The sequence below is a fragment of the Poromitra crassiceps genome, assembly GCF_964638095.1.
Source record: "Poromitra crassiceps genome assembly, chromosome: 22".
NCBI lineage: Eukaryota > Metazoa > Chordata > Actinopteri > Beryciformes > Melamphaidae > Poromitra > Poromitra crassiceps.
The window spans coordinates 8,314,655-8,334,790 of record NC_139647.1 but is presented as its reverse complement, the minus strand read 5'-3'; the positions used below and the strand labels follow the sequence as shown (position 1 = coordinate 8,334,790).

The window sequence follows — 20,136 nt, the reverse complement described above, 5'->3', positions numbered from 1 at the left end:
GGACGCCGGTTTAAAGGGTGTCCTGGTCGCTGCACTTGTGCCTCCTCTGGTCGGTCAGAGCACCTGTTCAGGGGGGAGGGTGACTGGGGGGGAATAGCGTGATCCTCCCATACACTACGTCCTGCCGGTGAGACTCCTCACTGTCGGGTGAAAAGAAGCGGCTGGCGACTGCACATGTATTGGAGGAAGCAGGTGCTAGTCTACGGCTCTCCCCAGATCGGCAGAGGGGGTGGAGCAACGACTGGGACAGCAGGCAGAATTGGCCAAGTACATGTTCACACACATTTCTGCGTGAACATTGGTTTGAATGACACAAAAAGGACATACCGATTTCTGGGATATGAGACCATTAGATGCGGTCAAGGTGACTGTTTCAGATTTCATGCTCCATTTTTTCCATTTTACTAATGAATTTGTGTCACAAAATAATGTGACCTTAATGGTGCTTCTTGTTTACATGTTGGTGTAATTACATAGCTGCCTCTGCCCTTTCCAAGGTCATAGCATCTGATATGACTTTTACCTTTGATATATTATTCATCAACACAGCTAATGTGCTTCAGTCAAGAAAATTACATATTGGATTTGTATCGTTGTGTGTTCTTCACTAGTCTCCATCAATCCAATCAATTGTAGGAACAGCCGATAAACAAGTCATAGATCAATTTGAAATGACACTGATTGAAGTAACTTGAAACTAGTCAAATCACAACTTAATTTCTAGTTTATTTGGATTTGGGATTTTAATCAACTTATTTTCAAGATGAGAATACATTGAAATTGAGATCCCTCTCCTATGCCTATATTTACCTGTTTCCTGCCTTGGTGATTTCATTTTGTTTATTCTGCCTTTGACAGCTGAAATTCATTCGTAATACATTTTAGGTTTGCCCAAATAGGTTCTAGAACATTTTGATTTACACATGAAAAATAAGCTTTTTGCAGCTTTCATAATCCATCATTACTCAAAATACAGGTTTATTTGACAAAAGAAAGGGATCACTTAGTGTTTTTAATATTCTTCTTTTCTCTCCCTTTTCAGGCTGCAGGAGCGGGAGCAGGCGTTGAATCTGTCCATCAAAGAAGCCACTGCTAAAGTAAGCCTGTCACCTGATCAGTCACCTGATCTCTCCCATGGCAACGCAGTGCTCCCCTTGGCATGCCAACAATGGCTGAATGTTAATGAATATCTAATGATGGGTAGCAACTAGTCAAAATAGAAAATATGTATCTTACTGGGTGCCAGCTTCAGTGTGTTAATTATGCATATCCTACTAATTAGTATGTGTATTGACTCTGCTGTGAGCTAACCTGGGTTGAAGAGCAGGGGAGCTATGCTACTTAGATGCTAGTTAGATTTACAAATCTAACTGAATTTGTAAAGTCAAATTAATTATTATTCTCCAACTGTAGTAAGTAATCTAATGGTATAGTTGATTTGTTGAGTGCAACATTGGCAGTGATAGAAATCCTGGAGCTGTGTGAGCGTCAGAAAACTTTAACTGCTCTCACTATAATATGTGTGTATGTGTGTATGTGCGCAATCTGTGCATGCGTAGTCAGCTAGGGCTTGGTGTGTATTGTTCTTTGTGTTAGTAATGGTATTCCTGTGTGCATGGTTTCTCAGGAGTTCTCTGCGTTTCAGTGACCTCTACACATCAGTTTAGAAAGAGCCAGGAGCAGCATCAGTCTGTAAGGAGTGGTGGTGATGGAGGGACAGAGAGTGAGGGAGGCACCGCGACCGCAGGGGATCGGGGGGACCCTGGGAGGACATTTTTTATTGTCACTGTGTCCTATTTCTATACAATCACAAGGTTCTCCATTCCCAAGTTCAAATGACGTTTCACTCCGAGATATGCCCTGTCTGAAAACTGTGAAGAAATTATTCTACAATTCGGAAAGCATGTTCATGTAATGCAGGGAAATGAAATTATGCAATGGTGTTAAAAAAAAGAAGAAAAAACTAAACCCCCCCCCCCCACACACACCCCGCTGTGAAGAAAACTCCCTAGAGATCGGCTGCATCTGAAATACTCACCTATTTGACATTCTTTTCAAAGCGCAGCACAAAACGGCGTCCGATTCAGAAGGATCTCGCTCCGCATCTCTTTGAAGGAAGGGGGGGGGGGGGGGGGGGGGGGGAGAGAACACCAGTTCCTCAAAACAAGGAAGTGCATCGCGGGAATTGTATCTGGCTGTAATTCAAAAGCGAAGACATTCAAAAGAACACGGGTTGAAAGGGCAGAGCCGGCTCTGGAGGTTGGAAGCTGGACAGGATGTATCTGAAGCCATGCATCATCCCCCGTAGTGCATGCTGGGGGGTGCTGAGCTGCTGCTGCATCTCCACCAGGTCCCCCATACATACATGACATGCAAGCCCTTTCTCCTCTCTGACATTCTAATGGCATCTTTATATGGAGATGTCACATTTCCCTGTCTGGCCGTGGCCACACACACACCAAAGGAGATGCTCTCTTTCTCTGGAAAGGTTACGGACGAGGCAACGCGTCTTGATGCTCTGCTGTGTGTTCAGAGCAGAGGGAGGAGACGACTCTGTGAGGTTCTTGATGCTCTGCTGTGTGTTCAGAGCAGAGGGAGGAAACGACTCTGTGAGGTTCTTGATGCTCTGCTGTGTGTTCAGAGCAGAGGGAGGAGACGACTCTGTGAGGTTCTTGATGCTCTGCTGTGTGTTCAGAGCAGAGGGAGGAAACGACTCTGTGAGGTTCTTGATGCTCTGCTGTGTGTTCAGAGCAGAGGGAGGAAACGACTCTGTGAGGTTCTTGATGCTCTGCTGTGTGTTCAGAGCAGAGGGAGGAGACGACTCTGTGAGGTTCTTGATGCTCTCTGCTGTGTGTTCAGAGCAGAGGGAGGAAACGACTCTGTGAGGTTCTTGATGCTCTGCTGTGTGTTCAGAGCAGAGGGAGGAAACGACTCTGTGAGGTTCTTGATGCTCTGCTGTGTGTTCAGAGCAGAGGGAGGAGACGACTCTGAGGTCTTGTAAGAATGTGTCTAAAAAAGCAAATGGAAGTGGAATCGAAAATGAGCCGTGTACCCTGTGGGATCCACGTGTGTGGAAGGTTCTGTCAGGCCCGGGAAGCTCACCTCTCTCTCTCTCTCCTCTCCCCTACCTCTCTCTCTCTCCCCTACCTCTCTCTCTCACCCCTACCTTTCTCTCTCCTCTCCCCTACCTCTCTCTCTCTCCCCTACCTCTCTCTCTCCTCTCCCCTACCTCTCTCTCTCACCTACCTTTCTCTCCTCTCCCCTACCTCTCTCTCTCCTCTCCCCTACCTCTCTCTCTCCTCTCCCCTACCTCTCTCTCTCTCCTCTCCCCTACCTCTCTCTCTCCTCTCCCCTCCCTCCCTCTCTCTCTCCTCTCCCCTCCCTCTCTCTCTCCCCTACCTCTCTCTCTCTCTCCTCCCCTACCTCTCTCTCCTCTACCTCTCTCTCTCCTCTCCCCTATATCTCTCTCTCCTCTCCCCTACATCTCTCTCCTCCCCCTTACCTCTCTCTCTCTCCTCTCCCTTACCTCTCTCTCTCCTCGCCCCCCTACCTCTCTCCCCTACATCTCTCTCTCCTCTCCCCTCTCTCCCCTACCTCTCTCTCTCCTCGCCCCCCTACCTCTCTCCCCTACATCTCTCTCTCTCCTCTCCCCTACCTCTCTCTCTCCCCAGGTGGTGATGAGCCAGAGGTTGAGCAGCAGCCTGCGTAGGAAGGTCAGCGAGACTGAGACGCAGCTCTTGGCGCTGCACGAAGCCAAGCTGGCAGCCATTTCAGGTGACTCTCCAGCCCCCACACCCACACCCACACCCACCCCGCCTCACCCCCTTCCTACACTCCACTCGCCTTATTTACTTCATTTACTCGATTCACTTCCCCATTAGCCGCAGTTAATTAAGCCATTAACGACGGAGGCGCTCATTAATGGGCCTAACGTTGCTCCCCCTGTGGGCGGCTGCAGGTAATGACTTCGGCAGTGCCAAGGAGCTGCAGGCGGAGATGAGGGCGGTGCACCTGGAGAGGGCGCGGCTGGAGGGCCTGGCCAGGAGGCTGCAGAGCGTCAGCGCCGGGAACAGCCAGGAGCTGGCCGGCAGGAAGGAGACGCAGCAGCAGCTCAGGCAGGAGCTGCAGCAGAGGGAGGCGCAGCACGGTGAGCACAGCCAGGCACAGCCAAGGCCAGGGGAACCACATAATCAACCTTTCTCTCCCCCTAGAGGAGAAAGTGGGTCACTGCAGCAGCAAGGGAGTAGGAGGTCAATTACAAACATTTGATTAAGTGTAAGCGCATTAATGCAGGATGCACACGTGTGAATGATTGGTTATTCATATTATCAGTTTTATAGATTGCTGCTGTTTTACCAAGTATATATATATATAGATAATTATCTATTATAGACTGGCCGTCGACGGGGACTCGGCGTCACATGACTTACCAGCGGAGACTGGTCGTCAACGAGGAATCAGGGTCACATGACTTACCAGCAGGATTGGCAGGTGTTACGGGGAGGGGGGAGGGGGGGAGCAAGAGGAAATGAGATTGAGATTGTGTGAAGTAGCAAATTACCTCCAAGCCAGCACAAAGACTGCTCACTCCAGAGCCCATGTATCTGCACTCACACACTCTCCCACTAGAGGGAATCTGAATACTGCTTAAAATGTGTGTGTGTGTGTGTGTGTGTGTGTGTGTGTGTGGGGGGGGGGGGGGGGGGGGGTTGAGTTGGCTCTAGATTGGTTTGGCCTCCTGGTATTGGCTGAAAGCTAAATGGATTTTGACAGCACCATGCTACTCTCCCCAGTCCGTCAGTCACAGGGAATTTTTCCTTCTCTGAGGCAGCGAGACAGGGAGGGGAGGGAGGGGAGGGGATCAGAGGGGAGGGGAGGGGAACGGTGAAGTGACCATGCAGCCCAGGATGTCAGAACCAAGGGTTGGAGACGGGGTCCTGGATAGGGCTGCTGCTGCTGCTGCAACCCCAGGACACGCTGCCAGTGACCTGACTATCTTCTCTTATCTATTCCACATCATTAAGGCCTGCGGCGTCATCAGTGTGTCCACCCCATCGTCTTGTGTTCAATGCACGGTCTGCCGTCACTAGGGGGCAGCCTTTCATTAGCACAGGTTGAGTGTTGGGTTTATCCAGGCAGTATAATGATGGTATACTCCTTCTACTTGGTAGGCTATGTTTTCATATGGTTCCATATTAGTTTTATGTTATCGTGATCGAACCCAATTATTTTTCTCTTTTTTTCTTGTCATATTGAAAAACAAGGGATCAGTGTTGGTAATGAATCTCACTCGGCTACACCTCTGTGTTCCTGAAACCCCCTCTGTGCGTTAAAGCCCGTTTCCTGCCTGATCTTAGTAGCCGCACACCTCGACTTGCTAAACAGCCAGGGATCGTATTAATCTCTCCCCCTCTGACAAGAACAGCAAAGGCACGCTCGAGTCCACCCCGCGCTCCCTAAAATACACTCCGTAGAATAATGTCGCTCGCAGGGGGGGGGGGAGCCGGTGCTAAACAAAGGAGTCAGGTGGGGGAAACGCGTCACTGCGTGGGAAGAGATAGCAGCGAGTTAATGATTGGGTTGTGTGTGTGTGCCTTGCTCAAGTGCTCAAGAAGTGGGCGGACCCAATATGGCAGGAGGGCGCTTTTCACAATGGCTGGCTGACACCGAGCGAGGGTCTCATTAGACTGTCAAGCCATTCGGGGTAATAAGGGGCTGGCACACGCACAAGCTGCAAACCGATAGCCCACAAACAGCACATTACCATTTCTTAACCCGGGAGGGATGAGAAATTCCCCGTCTTACTTCAAAGATAAGATGGTTGCCTCTGCGGTTTTTTGAGGGATTTCTTGCATACGCTTATGACACCGGTGTCTTCATATGACAAGAAAACCATCTGAAAAGGCCTATTGTCCTGGCATCAGTTCCATTGCTACATAAGTCTGCCCTCGAGCACGTTTCGGTTGATCCGTGCGTATCCTTGACTGTATGGTGCATATCAGTCGAACTCCACACATCCAGCTTGTCGGAACAGCAGCGTTCTTCTTGGCGGGGTGTTGTTCGGGTTGTCGGCCCCGCCAGTCGTTACGTCCCTCGATTGCACGATTGGCACGATTGTGCTGATGAACACCAGAGCCATTAAAGCCGGAGGGTCGATTCCCTGCCGAGAGTGTGATTTTGTCCCAGAGAGCGATCTCAAGTGAGGCTACATTTACGAATAAATAATTGAACAGCCGCGAAGAAGACGAGTAAAATGACCCCCAGGAGTGAGGACATTCAGATGTGGAGGCAACAACAACACCTAAATATGTCTCTCTCTCCGTGTGCAGCCGTGTTGATTTATCAAAGTATACTCTGTTAAATGCTTATATTAGTATGCAGGCGGTGTATTGTTCTGTAGCAGGTAGGTGATATACAGTAAGTGAGGGAAGAAGATAGTCTGCTCCACATGACTCCAAACTGAACATCTTTAGTCAATGTTACCTTGATACTCTCGGTCTCTTGGCACATTGCGTTTTTGAAAGAAAATGTTGTCTTGTGCTGCTGGAGTTACAGCATCCTCTCTTGCTTCCGCGCAGCGCCCACACTGCAATGTCACCTCTGTGCTGTGGTGCATGATGGGAAAGGTATTTATTTTCTCCTCCTTGGCAGGTTTTTGGAGCCTGCCCAGGGCCACACTCTACTGTGCATGCCAGTCCAAAAAAGCTGTTTGGTGCCAGGCCAGCAGAAGTGAACATCAAAGCACATATAAACACTGTCGCTCCATCATGCAATTAAACAAATGCAGTTTCCTCTTAATGGAGTCCAGGTAGCAGAGAGGACATATATGGTTTATTCACGACTCGGCCGCTTTTGGGTACTTCTGTTGAGAACCTGATGGGACGTATACAGCACTTCTCCTGGAGGGGTCAGTCTAAACGATTGAGATCATTGTAGTGGTTTGGTTAAGTGGACCCGGGAGAATGTTTCCCGGTTTTTGTCTCTGCAGTTTTGGCAGTTTTCATTTGTCCTCTAATTCAGCAGAGGATATCATTCCATTATGAAGTTGTTCAGAAGTATTATAGCGTCCAATGTACCCATAAGGATTACTATACTAAAACAAAGCGATGTCGACTGAGCTACCGCGGCTCCAGCTCCCACCAGATCCCCTGGAGAAGATGTACTTTTCTTCAAGTTCACGCACACACAGTAGGAGGTTGCTTTACATATTTCTGGTTATATCAATCCTGCTGGCAAAACTAAAAATACCGCTGCAAATGAAGTAGATCCTATAGTCTTAATGAGTAGCCTGTTTACTGTCATCTGCTTCATTAGACAGAAGAGGGAGGAAGGTGATGGATTCAGCAGCGATGTCGTGGAGATATGGTGGCATCAAGATTGCTTTGTGGAAAATGCTGGACTCAGAGGATATAATGTATCAGTCTGGTGGCTGTGGACTCAGAGGATATCATGTATCAGTCTGGTGGCTGTGGACTCAGAGGATATAATGTATCAGTCTGGTGGCTGTGGACTCAGAGGATATAATGTATCAGTCTGGTGGCTGTGGACTCAGAGGATATAATGTATCAGCCTGGTGGCTGTGGACTCAGAGGATATAATGTATCAGCCTGGTGGCTGTGGACTCAGAGGATATAATGTATCAGCCTGGTGGCTGTGGACTCAGAGGATATAATGTATCAGCCTGGTGGCTGTGGACTCAGAGGATATAATGTATCAGTCTGGTGGCTGTGGACTCAGAGGATATAATGTATCAGTCTGGTGGCTGTGGACTCAGAGGATATCATGTATCAGTCTGGTGGCTGTGGACTCAGAGGATATCATGTATCAGTCTGGTGGCTGTGGACTCAGAGGATATAATGTATCAGCCTGGTGGCTGTGGACTCAGAGGATATAATGTATCAGTCTGGTGGCTGTGGACTCAGAGGATATCATGTATCAGTCTGGTGGCTGTGGACTCAGAGGATATAATGTATCAGCCTGGTGGCTGTGGACTCAGAGGATATCATGTATCAGTCTGGTGGCTGTGGACTCAGAGGATATCATGTATCAGTCTGGTGGCTGTGGACTCAGAGGATATCATGTATCAGTCTGGTGGCTGTGGACTCAGAGGATATCATGTATCAGTCTGGTGGCTGTGGACTCAGAGGATATCATGTATCAGTCTGGTGGCTGTGGACTCAGAGGATATCATGTATCAGTCTGGTGGCCATGGAAGGAAAAAGTGCCTCCAAATGAGCCGTTTTGACTTCCGCGATTTTGTGACATCACAAAGTAACACTCACTTAATTTGCCCGCTTACAGCCCCGCCCCGCCAACTGAATGCAGAAGACAAAACCTTGTTGTCTGTAGCATAGCTGTGTAGAATGGACCTGGAAAGATGGATCTATCCCAACAGACCATCTGATCTGATCTGATCTTATCAAAACAGTGGAGTAGTTAATGAGGGGAGTGACAGAGCACATAGAGAAGTCCCACAGAGGCTGAATTTGAGTTGTTGTTTTTTTGCAACAGAATTCATAACCTTGTTTTAAAGACCCATCCCACCCAGCAAAATGTCGTTGAAAAGACGTAGAAAAGACCGCTTGCCCAGTCGTCTACTCTACGTCTATTTTTGGTGTCAAAGTGAAAGGTGAAAAGATTTCGTGTCGTTGAAAAGACGTCTATTTCATGTCATTGAGACATGTTTTATCCAGTTAAAAATAGCCTGACACGGGACCTTTAACCGTTAAGAAAGTCCGATTTCAGCCTGTGTGTCTGTTCACCGGGTGTGCTATTTATAGTGCCTGCCAATCCGAACAGATCGAATAAAAAGCCATCACTAAACGGCTTGGTCACTTTTAGACCGGAGAAAAAGCCGGTAGTTTGTGGATATTAGTGGGTTTTTGGCCAGTCTAAAATGGGCTTTAGTGTCTGCCCTGATTCAATCATCAGAGAAAATGTGATTTAGCAGCCCACGGCAAAGTAACTTTCATTTTAAACAAACTCTGTTTGGCGAGTTAGGTTTCAGTCATAACAACAGTCTGCCATTTCAGCCCGAGCATTTCAAAGTCCAACAGTGAAATGTATATCCACCCAGGCACAGGTTTTGTACACACAGCCAAAAAAATATTTTTTTGTCAAATTATTCCTTTCGCTGTGCATTAGCGCATAGCCGCCGCGCGATACGTCGTGCTGTGCTAGCTGCAATCTGTATACCGCTATGCTTTGTGATCCCGGAGCCTTAAAGCATCATGGGTGATATTGAGTGTCTGCCTCAGATATATCAGTCTGTCTCTCCCTCCATTAGCCGTGCTGCTGCTGCTAGTGCTGCTGCTAAGTGCAGATATATTCCTACAATACGACTGTCTGCAGAAGTGTTGCTGACTGTGGTGTTTGTGTTACCTGCGGTGCTGGCGGCGTCGCACTGAAGCAGCCCGGGCCCGCGGGCCTAAAGACATTAATCACAGTCAGTCAGCGCCTTCAACTCAATTATACAAAGACACACAATTCCTCTTCTGCCTCTTTATGCCGAGGAGCCCTTCATAGCAGGCACGCGTTCCGCTGGCGCTGCGTCTGCATGGCGGCGGCGGTGGCGCGTTCGTTCCTCTAATTTGTTTGACAACACGGAGGCCTTCACAGATGTTGGGCGCTCCCTCTCATTGTTACAAGGCAACGGAGAAATCACTGCATTATTCACTTTCAATTAAACGAGCCGTTACAAATGCTCATAATGCAGCGCGCGCGGCAAACGCAAACACCTTGCTGTGGTTAACTGCTACGGTGCTCGTTAAAGCGCGTAACTTCATCATCGGCGAATTATGCAGCCCTTGTACTTGTACGTCCGCTCCATTTGCTCTGTCTAAACCGCTGATTATAATCATTAGCTTCATAATTTATCGCCAACTTTGAAGACACTTAACCAAAGTGATTATTTTTTAATTAGCATAATGAATTCAAATTTTGGGGCCTGTGAAGAGAATGACCCCCTTTTCGCATTAAAGTCAAGTAACTCGCAATCATCCCTCTCAGTGCTGCTGCCCTTGTATGAAAGAATGGCTTCTTCGATTTTGACCGGGTCGTGGGCAGCGATCAGTGCTGTTTAGTGCACGCTGGGCCCACTGGTGTGAAGGGAAACCAAGCTCATGAATTTGCTAATGCACGGGATGTGTGTGCGACTGCCTTTGTGCGACTTCTTCGTGATAAACGAGTGGCTCTCGTCTTCGTAGGCTTTTTTCAGTGGCCGATTTTATTCGCACGGCCTGCCAATGACAGCCACCTCCCGCGGACTTGACAGGACGTGGTAATATCACCCGGCGCTCCTGTTCCACTCCGCACAGGAGGAGGGCGCCTCTCACGTGTCCTCCTCCTCCTGCTCGATGTCTTGTCCCACTGCCATGCCTCAGAGACATCACACTAGAAAAGAGGATTTTCACGCGTCACGCCAGAAGGGACCGAAATGTCGCCATTTTTTTGTGTGTGTGCCAATGGTTGGCTTGTGTGAACGGCAGCATGGCACTTTGGCACTTCTAGGTTGAATAGCTACAGTAACGGTATCGGCATGGAAAGAAATATATGATTTCAGAAGCAGCAGAGAGGCCGATTATTGTCTCGAGCGTTGAATGGATTCACGTCTATATCTTACGTTTTCATCTGCCCTTTCCATTGACTTGGTTTCCATTAATTACAGTATATTTCTAAATCCGCGTTCCCGTTCAAATCTTCGCCCACTTTGTCATCTCGCATCCGTACCTGCTCTTTAGCCATTGACAGTGCTGGGCCTTAATGCCCCCCATGTATTATTCAGGGGCTATCTCCTTGCATGCTGCTTAACGGAGCCGGCGTGAATGGAGGTTGACAAGAGAGACTCTGTCAGGTGGGATAGGATCTCACACATGGCAATTAGAGGGGGCGGTAAGTGAGCCGTCTGGTCCACATGCACCAGATATGTACACTAGATATGTGATATCTATTCCACCAGCCTCCCCCAGCTACCCTCATATCATATTTGGCCACTTTGAATCGAAATGACACTCAGATCTCTCTCTCTCTCGCTCCCTCTCTCTCTCTCTCTAGATTGACTATCTTCATCTCATTTCTACCCCTCTACACTATGGACAGGAATGTGTGCGCGCGTCTGTGTGTCAGAGTCACTTTCACTCAGACGTATAACAATTGAAAAACCCCATTCAGGCTGTTTTTCCGGTCCGTCCCCGCTGTGCCAGCCCCCGGCTTGTCTCATGCCGGGCCCGATGCTGTCTAATAACCACCATCAGAGAGACAATGATACAAATTAGATTTGAGAAACATCAGTGTGATGGTTCTCATTTCAATCAGGCCAGCAGCCAATTAGGTTATTCTCTCTCCTGAATGTGAGTGTCATTGCACGAGAGTGAATCAGAAATGGGTATTGAATTGTACATACGGTATGTTGAAATGGTGCAGATTCTTGACTCGAGGCCAGCTTTGGGAATGTGCGTATATAATTGCATGAGAGTTAGCGTGTGTGCATGTATGAGACGGTGAGATTTGATATAAGTGCATTGTATTGCGTTGAGAGGCTTGCTGCTGCGGGGGGTGTTGGGGGATGGGTGGGGGGGGGCTATTCTCATGTTTCATACATGAGCTCATTAACAGCGCTCACATTGCCCTGCTCTCCATCCCTGACTGCAGCTCACCCCAGTCTGCGCGTCTGCCTCCTCAGGCGCTGCCCCCTGCTGGCAGAAAGGGGGCAGAATGCAACACAAGCCATAGCATCCAACTTTTCATGCCCCGTGGAAAATCTGGCGCCATATGAGGACCTATATTTGCCATAATAAAATCACATTTGATCCCTGGGCCTACTCTGATTGGATCCCCTCTTGGAGCAGAGAGAGAGCGCCCCTGCTGTCAGAGAGAGAGAGAGAGAGACAGCTGAGCTGGGCTTCTATGCTGTTGTAGTGATGACTACCCTCAACTTAAAAGCCGCAATATATTTGATTTGATCATCGCCTTTATTTCCAAACATGTAAAAGAAGTTTTAAACAAAGAAAAACAGATACAGATACAACCTAAAACAAAAGAACGACACAATAAACTCAATAGGCAAAGTAGGCAGAGTAGGAAGAAGTATGCATTCATGTATTCCTACCCCTTTCTCACCATCCAAAAACTCATCATTCATACCTACTAATTTCTATGTCTATCTATACACATAACCTACACATGTATATTTTGTATATTCTTTTTATTGCCGTAGTACATTTTATAAGTACTCTTAGCAACTTATTCTGGTATTATTGTGCCTAGCTACATGTTTCAGTGTCAGGTTTTTTTTGTCTCCTGACTGTTGAATGTAGCTGCATCATGTGACACATCAATTTCCTGCAAAGGATCAATAACATATCTATCTATCTATCTATCTATCTATCTATGTATCTATCTATGTATCTATCTATCTATCTATCTATCTATCTATCTATCTATCTATCTATGTATCTATCTATGTATCTATCTATGTATCTATCTATCTATCTATCTATCTATCTATCTATCTATCTATCTATCTATATATCATACACACATACACACACATATATGTACTGTATGTAATTGTACATACACAAACACAGATGTCTCATACATTTCGGTACTATACATATCACCATATCAACTATATAATTGCCATATACTGTATATTATTCATCCATAATCTCATAGAGGCTGTGGGCGCCGTCAAGCACCCGGCGATGCCGATGCCAAACCCACCCGCCAGGCAGTGCAGATAATGACCCAGTCGCTTTTAAAGGCATTGGAGTGATTTGTTGCTAGGATACCGCCATTCGTTGCTAATAGGGGTGCTAAATGAAATGTAAGTAACCGGCTGTTCTCTTTGTGCTTCTCTCTCCGTACAGAAGGCAGACTGAAAGAGAACACCAGCCAGTACATTGAGCTGCTGGAGGACAGATTGCACAGGTAAGAGTGCCCTACCAAGGATGCTCTTCACCATGCCACAGTAAAGAATATGGACGAAGCCTACTGTTGAGACAGGAGGTTCCCCAGAGGTGCAGCTCCGCCCTGCTATTGGTCTGTGATCGGCAAGCTGCGCGATCACTGGGCAGGCGACCTGTCAATCACGCCCAAAACATGGTCTCTTCTGTCTGTTCTAAACAGGGGAGTTATATAAAACTTCATCTATATCATCTTCAGCTATGATAGGGCAAAACCGTCTTTTGGCCCAGGCTGTGAACATGCTTAATCCTGTTACAAAGTGGCGCATTTTAACATGGGGGAGTAAACGGGAACAACTCCCTTTTGGGTCCAGCCTCGAGTGGCCATTCGCGGAAACTACGGCTTTCAGTATCACTCCCGCGGCTTCCTCTCCCACACCCCGATGCTACAGTAGCCCACTGCTTCTCACCTCACCTCGCCTCCTCACCCCCCGCCACTCCCCCTTCTCATCACCTCCCCCTCCTCCTCATACACCCACACGCACCCTTTCTCCTCCCTCCCTTCCAGGAACATTTTGGACAAAGCAATATCTTTTGTCTGTGCCTGATCCCCTTCTACAGGATCTGCGTCTCAGCCTCAGAAATCGCCGAGGACGGCTCTCTGTTTGTGGGGACGCGTCCCCCAGACTGACATTTACCGAGCGCGATTGTGACGTGCAGAATGGGCGAAGAAGAGTCGGCTGTCAACGCCGCGCCCGTGTTTACTCTTCCGTATGGAGATCAGAGATGCTTAGCCCATCTCCTCCTCATCAGACAGACAGACAGACAGCACCGAGCAGCTGCGATGCGAGCGGCTCTTATCTCTCAGTGTCTTAGTGTTTTACAGATGGATGAATGGAGCTGATAAAAGGGACAGGGGATGTTGTTTTTCTCTTCATACGCCAAATGAGTATTGCTTCCTTCCTCTCTCGCTCGCTCTCATTCTTTATTGATTTCTCTTGCTCAGTTTCCAATACAGAAGATAAAGCCCCCATGATGCATTGAGCAGGGAGGAGAGAGTACCTTTGGACTGTGTGATGGAGAGAAGGTTAGCTTAGCTGTGGTCCAAGATAAGCGTTGTGTTACCTTGGGGTCCTGAAAAGTCCACATCCTGCTTGTCTCGTCCGTCCACTCTTCGGCCCCCTGCCACTAGATAGAGACGCTGCATGAAATAGGCCACGCCCATCACGGGGGGAAAGCTCTCCATTCACTTCCATACACCAGCGTCATTTTCTTTGAATTAAACATAGCTAAAGGCTGTTGTGTGGTGGGCTGCGCAGACAGCAAATGTAAAAAAAAAAAAACGGCAATTAAAAAAAAATTGTACTCCCGAGCAAAACAAGGAAGCCATTGAGAATTGGTGAGAAGAAAAATGTGGATCTGGCTGTCAAGGAAGTATGTTGGAGTGTTCATCTTCCGTATATATGATCTTTGTGTGCAACACGTGATATAGGAGAACGCCAGGATTGGGGGGGGGGGGGGTTGGGGGGGTTTGTTTCCCCGCGTTTTGGCCGTGGTTCCTGAATGATGATGCGCTCCACCCCAGAGAATGGGGACATTTTGAAGCAATTCCTTTCCATTGAATGAGGTGATTCATAGCAGAACGGAGAGCGTGTTGTTGTGTTGGGAGAGCGGGCATCCTTGGAGGAGTGGGGTCAGCGGTCTGGATGGGAGCCAGGGCTCAGTCACATGGGGCTGTGTGTGTTGTCCAGGGACACACAGACCCCGGGGGGTCTTTGTGGTCAAGGAGCAACATGGCTCCAGTCTCAACACCCAGCAGGGAAGCACGCCTTCGCTCCTTTTCTGTCAACTGGGCAGATGGCCGCTTTTTGATATATCATTTTTTTGCTCTATTTCTGACAGAACTCATCTGCGCCTCGTATCTACAATCAACATCTCTCCTCCGCCACACCCGTAATCACAGTGAAGAACCCCCTCTTGGGTTGTTATTGCTATCATAACACGTCGTAAACTAATTGTCCTGCTCTCCATCTCAGCCTATATTAATTGACTGGCCCGGGTCAGCTTCCATAACCAGATCACATCCCAAATAAATGGAAAGCCGCCTTTAGGCGAGTAGCTGCGGTGCACCAATTCCAGTTTGGCACAGTGGCACATATTTGGGCTGATTGAACGGGCAAGAGGCCATTCTCAATGATTGTCCCTCATGTACACACAAGCAAGCGTGCGCACACACACACACACACACACACACACACACACACACACACACACGCACACATACACATACACATACACACACACACAATCTTCCAGTGTGGATGTTATCAGTCACAAACGACATCCTTCCGCTGGAACGTATACAGGAGCGTTGAGAGAGCATGGTGGTGAAGGGAGGAGAGGAGAGCTGGAGGGGGAAGGGAGGAGAGAGGGAGATTAGCACTGGTGAGACGTCTGGTCTCCGTGGAGACGGATGGTGTTTGAAAAAACCAATTATCTCTTCCTTGCTAAAGACTAGAGCTGGATGTGAGAGTGCACACATGTGCTGCAGTGTAAGTGTGTCACCCGTCAAAAACATTGTACCGAGATTAACAGTGTTGCACAGTTTAATGCTTTATGTATAGGTTTCATGTGGCGCCGCCTCCCACATTTTCCTCGCATTTCCACACATTTTCGGGCGTTTTATCAGATGCTGCAATGCAAATGTAGAAGTCGTTAAACTACTTTGACAGCTCAGACTTGCTGTAGATATTCACACTTGTGTAGGCTACATGCCAACACTTTATACAGTGTATGTTGTGTAGGTGACTAGCATCCTAGTGAGGGGTGGGGGGGGAGTGTGAAAATGTTGAGCAAAGTAATTATATTGGCAATTTTAATGACATGTATCTAAACCTGCAGGATTCTTTTTATCCACCTTATTTCTAGCTGCCATGATGCCTGATGGGTGCTTCTAGCGGCTAGCGTAATAGTTACTTTACATGGCAGTAAAACGCCACTGAATGACCAAATTGATTTAACTTTTAACCATTTCGAATAACACTGTTTCCATACGGACCCCCCCGGCGTTGGTTAGTTGTTTATAACGTGACTATATTTATAACTTTTATAACGTACTCCAGTTTCCGGTTTATAATTCGGGTCTGCAGCCGAGTATAACAAAGGAAATGGCAAGCTGCAACAATAAGTCACGTTAAACCGGACCTTGTACCCACAATTATTTTTTACAGTGGGGCATTCAAAAATAAGGTGGATAGGATAAAATAAATACAATATGACAGGAATAATATACTTTCAAATTACAGAAATAATATACTTTCAAATGACAGAAGACCTCGAACGCAACTTGTTTTATTTAGCTAATTTGTTAATAATGCATTTAACTAACTTACAATGCTTGAGCAAAGCTTGAGATTTTGTTGTCAGAATGTATTAATCTACAGGCCATATAAACCACTAACATTGAATTACTGAAACGTGTATTTTCATAGTTTGGATAATGCAAATCACCTGCTAATGTTGGCATGTGAACCAGACAGCACTATCTACCAGAGACACACAGCGATTTGGGGGATTTGGGGTAAGACGATGGACCAAACCCCCAAAATATCAATGTAGTCTTTTTCTGTTACCACAGTGGAGCTGCTCAGTGGCTAACAGTAGAAGATAATGGTTGTAATGGGCAGATGTGAGGCTTCAGTGAAGCTGGAGAGGCGCTGGAAAAGAGCATGACAGCTCAGTCGATCTTCCCTGGATAAACAAAGCTCAGAAACATGAAAGGCTTCATTCTAGAACCGGGGGCATGTTTGTCCAGCGCAGCGTGAAAAACCTTTGTGAGCAGACATGTCTCCAGACACCAAAACCAACCATCTCGCGCACATTTGAGTTCATCCACTAACCCATTCCACCGCAGTAAATAGTCTTCACTTCACCTTCTTATTAGCACCTCTTCTCAGTCCATGTTAGCGGAGATGTTGTCACACAATAAAGAAGAAACAGGGAATTCTTGTTATTTGTGTGACTTTTGGGGATCGTCTACGTCCAGACACTCATGTATTTCATTTGAGAGTTGGTGCTTACAAGCATCACCATCCGGATTCCTAGATAGCTGAATGTGACAGCTGTCGTGTCAGATAATAGCTGGGACACTGAGACATGCAGGCACCTTACCTTTAACCCTTATCATCCATTCATACGGTAATCTAACATTATTTTTATTCATGGATACAGAAATATTCATGATTGGGATCTGAAGATACACAGAAGCGTCTTATCTCACATACAACCTAAAGGGCGGTATGAATAGTGTCACTGTCCAGAGAGTAGTCTGTCTGTACCCAGAAGGTGTAACGTCACCTATGCTCTCTGGAGAGGTCTATTAGTGAGGGGACTGGTGCCATGTGACCAGACCTCTACACCACACACACACTACACTTCCATAGCTATATTTCTACTACTAGTCCTACCTCCATGGCTGTGTGTACGTATATATGTAACGCCTGGAGGAGAAAGAGCAGTCCTGTCAGTCAGCGGTCCCGCGGGCGCCGGTGGGGGGGAGGTCCAGGCAGACTGTATAAAGGTGTGCACCTCTCCTGTCTCTCCTTCTTATTACTAAGCCATCAGCAGAGCAGCACACGCTCTCACACACCCTGCTGCCCGCTGTCAGACGGACGGACGGCCCGCCGCCAATTAACCCCGGGCGAGGAGTTCATACCTCCGGGCACCAGGGCGGCGCCGTCACGGAGGACGCCCGGGAGTTTGACACGTTGTCTGACATTTTCCTGTGTACAGAGAAGCCTGACTGCGATGCAAGTTATTTTGGATGAATTGTGCTGTCATTGAAGGGAAGCCTTTTGTGATCGACGACGCGGGCTTTGACATTTTTAGAGGAATTTATTATTGTACACCCCCACAGAGAGTGATTCACAGGTGTGTGTGTGTGTGTGTGTGTGTGTGTGTGTGTGTGTGTGTGTGTGTGTGTGTGTGTGTGTGTGTGTGTGCGTGTGCGTGTGCGTGTGCGTGCGTGTGTGTGTGCGTGCGTGTGCGTGTGCGTGTGCGTGTGTGTGTGTGTGTGTGGTGCGCGTGTGTCCCTCTCCACTTCAGAAGAGACGAATAACAATGGCACGGCTCACTGGGTGCCTGCCTCAACTATAGGCGAATTGAAAAGCAGGGGTGTCGAGCGCTGAATTGGCGAGGGCAGGGGGACGGGCACGGCCATTTTTCCATTGTCTGTTCGCCAAATGAAGGTTAGAGAATGGCTGAGAGGCAGGCGTTGGCAGGGCACAGAGGTTGGCAGCCTTTTCAGGCAGGAGATGGGCTGGCAAACAACTGGCATTCAATTTTCGCGCAGGGGGAGGGGGAGGGGGGGGGGGGAAATCACCGAAAGAGAGGAGAGGAGAGAGAGGGGGAGAGGTTCACAACATCATCTGGGTGCATTTTGCCTTTAGATTTGTTTATATATTGTGGAAAATGAACAGTCACTCAAGTGTAAATTCCCAGCAGGCATTCACACCGTAGGAGAAAATCAAAAAATGTATATAAATATATATATATTTATAACAGGCTTATTGGATAGTGTGTTTGTTCTTGGAGTATAAAATGGTTGTGTTTTTATCTTTCTGTTTACGCTAAATCACTCCGAATGTGAGACTGAGTGTTTGTGACAGGGACTCTCCTCCCGGGCTGGGGATCAGGCACAGATAGACAGGCAGGCTTTTCTTCCCTTAGATGTTTGATGCTTCTCATACGTGTGAAAACATCTTCATCCCCACATTTATTTTTATTACTGACAGATAAAGTAGAAGCAGAAATCTTTTGATTTTGAAACTATATTTATGTTTTTTTTCAAGTGGCAACTTCACATTTTTTAAGAATAAAATATTAGAAGTGGATTTTTTTCCCCCCCCCCCTCCCCAAGATCGATGAAATTTGCCTCCTAAAATGTCACCTGGGACCGTAATTATTTCGGGACCATTTGTTATCTAAAGGTCACGGAAAGAAAAAAATGAATGAATATGAATATTTAAAAGGTCGAAGGTCTCATGTGAACCAGTCGAGGCGTTTTACATTTTAAGTAAAAGGATAACCTTTCCCACCCGCTTTTCACCAAAACACCCACTCATAATTCAACTTATATGCTATCTTCCCCATGGAGGTGCCGTCATGGCATTTCAGACAATAAAACTAAGATACCATAAAGTGTGTCGGTATTTGCAATTTTCGAAATTGATAGGCGACATCATGTCTTGGACCCTTTGGCACAGCGATCTGTCTGCTGGTACTGTGAAGCAAAGATGATCAGAATATGCCTAGAGCCCACATGCTAGATCGAGAGGAGAAGATTCCACTGATGAGTGACTGTACTGCTGAGTATCTGGAGTGTATGTGGAGATGTTCTGTTCCTTGTTTGTACTCAGAGTTTGTGTCCGGACGGTCAGGGGGTCAGGGTGAGGGAGGATGAGTAACTCCGTCAGTAGATAAACAAGAAAACAATGTCTCTTGTTGTTGTCCTGCACTCCCACTCGGCGACCCGAGCAAAGACCAACCCCCTCTCTTCTCTCTCTGCTGCAGCTCTTTGAAGCAAAGGCCAATCTCTCCTAGGAGGAAGTCCGTTTTCTTTCAAGTGTCGATGGAATTACAACCTTTGGAAGTCTCATTTTTTCCCCAATCATTCTTTTTGTCAATGCTGTATTGTTGCAATTCACTATGTTATTACTCCGGCCGGAACTTCCAGGCCAACTCTGCTGGCGGAGATAATAACCTTTTAGGAAAACATAGAAATGCAAGGAATGGACCTATATAGGTAGCATTTCTAAGTAGGAAGTTGTCATTTTTTACTTTTAGGATGTCTGAAACAGGTAGCATACATTATTTGCAACCTTTCTAGGTACCTATTTTGGCCATTTTTTGAGGAAGCATGCAATGGTTCCTTAGGATATTAGGGATGTCACGATACTAGAATTTCTACTTCCATACCGATACCCAGGAAAATATCGATACTCGATGACCATTCTGAATCCTATTACTGTTGATGCTGCTCTAACAACCTAATTTCATATCATACCATATATATCATATTATAAAACGGCTCTCTCAAATCAAGCAATCTGATTGGTTCACAGCCATTGTATAAATCCAGTAACCCACTCCAATAACCCATGGCCATGGGTTATTGGAGTTGCCATGGCAACTCTCTTACTAAAAGGCTTTGGTTACCTCAAATGACAATGTA

The 20,136-nt window shown here is 47.0% G+C and overlaps 1 protein-coding gene across 1 annotated transcript in view; it reads left to right on the top strand.

The window, feature by feature from the left end:
- The window catches only part of disc1 (DISC1 scaffold protein), a gene marked incomplete at its 3' end in the record, with an annotated part of 58,239 nt that overhangs the window by 19,205 nt on the left and 18,898 nt on the right, over nt 1-20,136 (top strand). Inside the window, exons 8-11 of the mRNA XM_083658288.1 lie at nt 1,043-1,097; nt 3,672-3,774; nt 3,959-4,147; nt 12,870-12,930. Coding sequence (XP_083514414.1) covers nt 1,043-1,097; nt 3,672-3,774; nt 3,959-4,147; nt 12,870-12,930 — 408 coding nt within the window. The remainder of the gene's footprint in view (nt 1-1,042; nt 1,098-3,671; nt 3,775-3,958; nt 4,148-12,869; nt 12,931-20,136) is intronic.